The 6,742-nt window shown below is 59.0% G+C and overlaps 2 protein-coding genes across 3 annotated transcripts; both read right to left on the reverse strand.

Annotated features, from left to right (window-relative positions):
• Positions 1-33: 33 nt before the first annotated feature.
• LOC100120076 (heparan sulfate glucosamine 3-O-sulfotransferase 6) lies at positions 34-3,000 on the reverse strand. The gene is made up of 4 exons (XM_001603703.5): positions 1,800-3,000; positions 1,500-1,711; positions 924-1,414; positions 34-841 (listed from the first exon to the last, which is right to left on the reverse strand). Exons 1-4 carry the CDS (start codon positions 2,067-2,069, stop codon positions 717-719), a joined length of 1,098 nt encoding a protein of 365 aa, XP_001603753.1. The 5' UTR covers positions 2,070-3,000; the 3' UTR covers positions 34-716.
• A 50-nt stretch (positions 3,001-3,050) lies between these two features.
• On the reverse strand, positions 3,051-5,624 carry HisCl1 (histamine-gated chloride channel 1). Of its 2 annotated transcripts, none has more exons than XM_008204297.2 (9): positions 5,403-5,624; positions 5,073-5,217; positions 4,912-4,994; positions 4,690-4,833; positions 4,526-4,608; positions 4,118-4,252; positions 3,927-4,027; positions 3,556-3,852; positions 3,051-3,370 (listed from the first exon to the last, which is right to left on the reverse strand). In XM_008204297.2, exons 1-9 carry the CDS (start codon positions 5,504-5,506, stop codon positions 3,179-3,181), a joined length of 1,284 nt encoding a protein of 427 aa, XP_008202519.1. In that variant the 5' UTR covers positions 5,507-5,624; the 3' UTR covers positions 3,051-3,178. The 2 variants fall into 2 exon arrangements, with proteins under 2 accessions (XP_008202519.1, NP_001234890.1); NM_001247961.1 differs by having other exon boundaries at positions 3,179-3,403; positions 5,403-5,506.
• Positions 5,625-6,742: the final 1,118 nt, after the last annotated feature.

Below are 6,742 nucleotides of genomic sequence, written 5' to 3' on the forward strand. Positions count from 1 at the left end.
CAGCTCCTTGTCTCTCAGTCATTCAAACTCTCGTCCGATGCAAATCGAGTTTATTAAGAGCAATCTCTTTGGTCTATACATCGAAGTAACAATAGTAGTAGTAGTAGTAGTAGTAGTAGTAGTAGAAGTAGCAAGTACAGTGTGACAGTAGTTTCGTGCGTGAGTACAACATCTCTCTAGCCTAAATTAGAATGTACAAGTGCAGCACGATTAGAGAACGAATTTGCCTATCGGCGAGTTATTATAACGATTCGCAGCTCGTCGCCGAAACGAAACGCAAAACCTTGGATTGAAAGTATGACGTGACCTCGTCGTATCGTCCGATATGCAATGCAATACCTCAAATATTCGCTACTCGTTTCGGCAAACCGCTCGCGTCGGCAGTGCGCGAGTAACAACAGCGTGTGCAACAACGGCAAAAAGTACTAGATCTCGTATAAAATGCTCGCGCCTCGACGAGGGCCGGGGCCAAAAGGGCTCCCGACCGCACTCTCTCTCTCTCTCTCTCTCTCTCTCTACGATATGTCTAAAATAGCGCGCACAACACAGATCTCTGGAAGGACAGGTTTACCGCGCGTACAGGCACCGAAATACTTTTCCTAATTTGCAATGCTCGGAGCGCAATTGACTATTCGCGTATGTTTATCGTTAGTTAATAAATAGCGCGCGCTCTGATTCGAGCGTTCGTTGTGCGGGTGGACGCGTGCGAGGACGTCTCACGGCCAGCCAAAGTCTATGCCCGTGAGCTGGTAGAAGCGTCGGTTGAACGGCCGGTAAAAGTCTCTAAGGCGCTGGATGGCGGTCGGCTCGATGAAGGGGTGGCTCCTGCCCTTGTTCTTGCCTGCGCTCGCAGTGTGGAAAAAAAATTTGAAAATTAATCATCCTAACCGACAGATCTGATTGGCTATGAGCTATATACCCACCTAGGCAATGCGGCGTGGCGCGCTCCTCGGACTTGAGGAGGCAGGGAAAGCCCTTGGTGGCGTTGAAGTAAAAGTGCTTCTCGGAAATGAGTCTTTTCAGGCCGAGAAAGTCCTGGACCCGGCGGATCTCGAGGGCCGGGTCGGCGATCAGCCGCTCGCCCGAGACGAAGAGCAGCTGCGAGAGGGGGAAGTAGTTGAGCCAGCGCTCGAGGTGCTTCGCGTAGACGCCGATGCGCAGCGGGGCCCAGCTCGTGTCGACGACGCTCGAGCCGTTGAGGAAGGCCAGCTCCTCGAAGCGCGGCATGCCCAACCGCTTGCTCTTCACCTGCGTGTAGTCGGAGATGGCCCTGGTCACCGGGTCCCGCACCACCACGATCAGCTTCGTGCCGGGCTCCATCAGCTGCACCCTCCGGGGCGCCTCCGCCGTCACAAAGTACGACGGCGTCTTCTCCATCGTGATCTGGCCCTCGAGCGTCGCCGGCATCCGGTGCCTGCTCGCATACGCAATCTCAGTAGGCTTCGTGTCTCTCGGCTCCTCTCGGCTCCTCTCAGCGAGACTCGACTCGCCATACGCACCTGTACCAGTGAAAGCCCTTGGAGTAGTGGTGGTCGAAGAAGTGGACCTCGGAGCCGGCGGCGCGGATGTCCGGGTGCAGCCGCATGAACTCGAGGAGGGCCCTGGTGCCGCCCTTCTTCACGCCGATTATCAGGGCGCTCGGCAGCTGCCTGCTGGCTATCAGGCCCCGCTGGCGCAGCACCTTGTACTTCACCGGGCCCTCGGCGGCCTCCTGCGCGCGCGGCACACAGCACACAACGTAATATATATATGTATATACATACATGCAGCGTACGAACGCACGTGGTCGCCCAGCTCACCTTGTAGGTGTCGTTGTTGGGCCAGAGCGGCACCAGCTGGACCTTGCTCACGCCCGAGCTGTCGGGGCCCTCCTGCACCAGCAGCGAGATCTCCTGGACCCTGGACTCCTCCGGCGGCGGCTGTGGGGCCCGGCCGGGCCTGCTCCGGCGCGGCTGGCGCTGCAGCAGGCCGCACGAGCTCTCGAAGACGAGGAGGCCCAGCAGCAGAGCGAGGCAGAGGATGAGGCCCAGCCGTCGGGTCCAGGTCGCTTTCTTGCCCAGCTGCTCCATTCTGCGACGGCTGAGCTCGATCCGCTCATGGCGAGCGCGACACTGACCCGCTATTTATTGCGCGCCGCGCGACGCTCTTCGGGCTTCCGGGAATTGCGGGACTGTTGTGTGTAAACACGAGAGGCAAACTCACCTGCTCCGGGGCCACGAGGCCGACGTCGTCACGCCGCAGTCCTGGCACTGCACTGGCGCACGGCGAGTCGAGTCGCGCGCGCAAAAATCAATAGGCGCCGGTCCTGCGCGCTGCGCCGCGAGATGAGCACTGCGTCGAGAGGCTTGCGAGAGAAGCGCGTTACAGACTTTCGCGGCTCTGGCCAGGCGGTGCGATTCTCGAAAACGCGACGAATTCCTCGGGTTACAGACGTACGCGCCTCCTTACCCGGCGAGCAGAGTCGGTAATGCAGCGAGCTTGGGGGCTCCGAAGCTGAGCCTCCGCGTATCGGTGCACGGTAAGGCCGGAGACGGCGGGGGGGGGGGGGCGCAGGAGACGCGATAAAGATGAAAGCACGAGTCGAGAGCAGATGACGCTTGGAATTATTCTGTATTCTGTATTCTCAGCATAGTGCTTAAATTACAACAACTTTGTTCTCTTACATAATTAGCGGCCGGAAGCGGCACATCGCATCGAAGAGAGCGGATTCGATGATCGATCTCAGATCGCTGTATCTCTGCTTTTCATCGCGTATAATAGAAAAGCACGACGAGAAGTGACAAGTATTATACTCGTATATCTATGAGTAAGCCGCAAGCACGGCTCTATATACGGATTCGAGAATTCGGCTGAAAGTAAGAGGCTCGGTATTTACAAATAAACAGGGCCTGCTACGGTATACATTTGCTGGGAGAGCTGATACGCGGAAAACCCTCGCTACTATAAACTGGACGTAACGTTGAAAAGTCGCGTACGCAAGCTTCGTAAACTCTGGAAACGTCTCAACGGTAAATATACAATAACTCCGCGTAGCTTTTAAAAATAGCTATGTACAGAATTTCGTCTATGCCCTCCGCGTGTAATACTGCGTGTCTGTGTGTCTGTGTGTGCGTGTGTGTGTGTGTACCGGCAACGCAATTAGACGCGTTAAAAAGTGGCGGCGATGAAAAAGTCGAGCCTAGATGTACTTCCAGAAGATGATCCAGTAGCTGACGTTGAGGCAGGCGAAGAGCGCGGGGAAGAGGAAGCGCGAGACCCGGTCGATGTTGAGGGCGCGCACCTTGGAGCGCTGGGTCTTGTTGAGCGGCGGCTGCGGCTGCGGCGGCGGCGGCGGCGGCGGCGGTGGCGGCCCGGCTGCGCCCTGGGACCTCTGCGAGCGGCCGGACAGCAGCATCGCGTTCTCCTGCGGCGTCAAGCGGCCCACGATCACTACTTGCGGGGGCGCGGGGCTCTCGGGCACGCCCCCATCCCCGATGCCGTGTGAACATGATAAACGAAGGCGGGGGCGTGCGCCGTTGGGGGGGGCGGGGGAGAGGCTCGCCGCGGCCGCGTTACCTTGCTCGCGATGTCGAAGATCTTGTCGAGCCTGGCCTCGGGCCCTGGCGGGGCCGGCTTCGGCGCCGGGTCGCCCTCGCCGAGGACCAGGACGATGTTGACCAGGCAGTACTCCATCAGCGCCATGAACACGAAGATCGTGCAGACCGACATGAAGGCGTCGACGGCCTTGAGGTAGGAGACCGGCGGCAGCGAGGCCTGGCTCTTGGCGTGCTGCGTCGAGAGGGTCAGCAGGGAGGTCACGCCCAGCGTGACCCGGGCCGGCGCCGCCTCCGGCTTGATCCAGAAGGAGACCCACTGCAGCGCGGAAACGTATAAACGTTACGAGCAGGACTCGGATTCCGACTAGGCCACTCACGCCACTCACTCACCGACATGATGACGATCAGGCAGGTCGGCACGTACGTGTGGAAGAGGTAGTAGCCCAGGCGCCGCTTCAGCACGAAGATCACCTCGAGGCAGGTGAAGTTGCCTGTTTCCGATAAGCAGTTTATTATTATAACGCGATTAATAATTATTATTATATGCATTAGAAGGAGAGACGCTACTAGACGAGACGCACCGGTCGAGTAGACCTGCGTGCAGTCGGCCGTGTAGTTCTTCACGAGCTGCAACTGGGGCAGCTCGATGTTCTCGTCGACGACGAGCGGCACGTCCGGGTCCCACTGGAAGATCATCTCGTCCGTCGTGTGCGACACTGTTGACCGAGTTATGGCTCTGCTTACTTACACTTACTTATTATACTCGTCGGTACGCACGCGGCGGCGTCGCTTTGCTTTTTGTTCGCGGCGCTTCAAAGCCGGGCCCGGGACAAAGGCGTAGAGTGGAAAATCGAGGCCGGTTTGCGCGGTTTGTTGCTTTTCGCTCTCGCTCAACGGCGCGCTTTTCTCTTTTCCCTTTGTTCCCGGCGGCCCCCTCGATTAGCGCTCGAGTGCGTTCGAGATCGAATGTACTCTCTCAACATACTCACAGCTTTCCATCTGCAGCTTGCACTCCTGCGTGTCGTGGGGGTAGATGAGAAAGTTCATCGCGCACGAGAGCTTCAGGGTCAGCCTGCAACAGACTCTCGAGATAACAGTTCAGCCCCGCATAAGCGATAAGCAAATAATGCTATAACCCTTAGGAATCACGCACTTGACCATGTAGAGGATGGTCTTGTCCTTGTAGAGCCAGAGGTAGTGGTTGGGTATCGTCATGGTCTGGAAGGTCACGGATTTGGCGTTCTTGAAGAACGAGTCCGGCCTCCACATGTTCTTCAGCCAGTCCACCTCCAGCAGTCTTTCGAGATGAACAGTCGCGCTTGAGTCGGACGACTTCTTTTTGATCTAACGATCTGGTATATAAATACTCGCCTACCTGTACTCGGACGTCATGTTCTCCGGCAGCCGCAACCGGTTGTCCTTCCAGGTCTGCGCGAAGAAGATGTCGGCCGCGTAGGTCTGCGGGGGGGCAGAAGAAACCACTCAATCGGTCTGTCTCTCTCTCTTGCGCGCGCGCGAAATCTAGCCGGGGCTTACCATGGAGGTCTCGTCGATCGAGTCGAGGCCCATGACGGTCACGTGGAAGTAGACGATGGTGGCCTGTCCGTCCTTCTTGGGCGGGCGCATCTTGTCGTAGAGCTTCGGGTCCTCGGGCAGCAGGTCGAAGAATTCCAGGCTCTTTCTGCAAGGATTCGTCGAGATTTTGGCTCTAGCTGGGAAGAACTGGAGCGAGAGCGACACTTGACTTTGCCCGAGCTATTAACGCATTCGAAGCTTCGTCTCTTAATCTTGACGTCTCGCTCTCTCTCCCCGCGCCTCGACCTTACGCCTTAAATGCCATATCCGGCCATCAGGGGGAATGCTTACTGCGCGTCGCAGATCTCGGCCAGGCAGAGCAGGAGCAGCGCCAGGGGGAGCCAGGGTCGCCGGGCCCAGGAGGGGCCCCTCGGTGGAGCGGCTCTCTCCTCCATCCTCGCGGCCGCTCAGCGCATCCTCGGCGACAGCTCCTCGGGGGGGACGACTGGCTGCGTCCGCGGTTCGCGCAGCTACGATGGACCGCGCGACTGACGCTCGGGGCGGACGCGACGCGACTCGTTCACTTTCTGCAGGGGCTGCAGAAATCGGATGGGACGGCTGGAGAGAAGAGCGACGAGGCGCGCGCGCGCGCGCGCGCGACGGCCCTCTTGAAACTGCTGCTGTCGCTGCTGCTGTCGATGAGACGAGCGGGAGAGACTTGCTGGGGTGGTACCGGAGCCGCTGCTCGCAGCAGCGAGTCCAACGATGCGCCGGATGAGCCGCCGAGCCAAGCTGTCTAGCGAGTACCGGCGGCCGCTCGAGGATCGTCCGGCGGCGCGCTCTTCGAAAAGACGACGTATCGATCATCGGAGGCGGCAGCTGGCTCCCACTCCTCCGGCGGCAGGGGGAGGAGTGGCCGCGGTGGGATGCCAGCTCCTCGGCCGCGAATAGAAAGTCGAGCGCGCCCCCGTCGCCCGCCGAGAGGTGGAGGCTTCTACGCGAAGCCGATGACGGGCTGCCCAAATCTCGGGCCCTCGTTCGAATATTCTGCCCCGTCTCTGCAATTACCGCGCGTCTACCTCTGCCGCCAGTGCGCGGACTCGAGTGCGTTAATCGACTCGGCCCACTCGACACTCGACTGACATCGCTTACCACTGCTTTATCCGCCCGCGTATAATGCGTATAACGAGGGGCTGTCTCTCGGTCTCTCTCGCGATATCGGAGCACGTTCGTTATTACGCCGCGCCTTGTTTTTGGGTTAAGGGCTGTCGTGGCCGCGGATCGAATGGTTAATCGCGGATGTCGCAGCGTCAGCGGCTTTCCAGCCGCTCGGATAATGAGCGCACACGCGGGGAACGACGCGCCGCGGCCGCTCCCGCGAGTGATTTCAACGCAAAGTAGACTCTGCCGTGGGGCCGGAGCGCGGCTGGACCTCCGACAATGCCGCTTTAATTGCGCCAGCGAGACGATTGACTTATTTCATTTTTGCAACGAATTACACAATGAGCGGTAACGAGGCCTGCCAATGAAGAACGGAGAGTCTCGCGGAGGCTCCCGCGCTACTTGGCAGCTCTGTCTCTCGAGCGCGCGCGGCAATCAGGTCATCGGGGCCTTCGGCGAGGTGACGCGCTGCAGTTCCGCTGCCGAGAGAGAGAGAGAGAGAGTGAGAAAGGGGACGTTATCCCCTCGAG

The sequence above is a fragment of the Nasonia vitripennis genome, chromosome 1, assembly GCF_009193385.2.
Source record: "Nasonia vitripennis strain AsymCx chromosome 1, Nvit_psr_1.1, whole genome shotgun sequence".
Lineage (NCBI taxonomy): Eukaryota > Metazoa > Arthropoda > Insecta > Hymenoptera > Pteromalidae > Nasonia > Nasonia vitripennis.

Excerpts from the sequence above, each read along its gene's own strand:
- HisCl1 (NM_001247961.1), bottom strand. The coding sequence starts at position 5,506 with ATGGAGGAGAGAGCCGCTCCACCGAGGGGCCCCTCCTGGGCCCGGCGA. Across the intron at positions 4,834-4,911 it reads AACATGACGTCCGAGTACAG|ACTGCTGGAGGTGGACTGGC; the intron begins GTAGGCGAGTAT and ends TCATCTCGAAAG. Across the intron at positions 3,404-3,555 it reads TCTTCGACATCGCGAGCAAG|GAGAACGCGATGCTGCTGTC; the intron begins GTAACGCGGCCG and ends TTGACGCCGCAG.
- LOC100120076 (XM_001603703.5), bottom strand. The coding sequence starts at position 2,069 with ATGGAGCAGCTGGGCAAGAAAGCGACCTGGACCCGACGGCTGGGCCTC. Across the intron at positions 1,712-1,799 it reads CCAACAACGACACCTACAAG|GAGGCCGCCGAGGGCCCGGT; the intron begins GTGAGCTGGGCG and ends CCGCGCGCGCAG. Across the intron at positions 842-923 it reads CGCCACGCCGCATTGCCTAG|GCAAGAACAAGGGCAGGAGC; the intron begins GTGGGTATATAG and ends CTGCGAGCGCAG.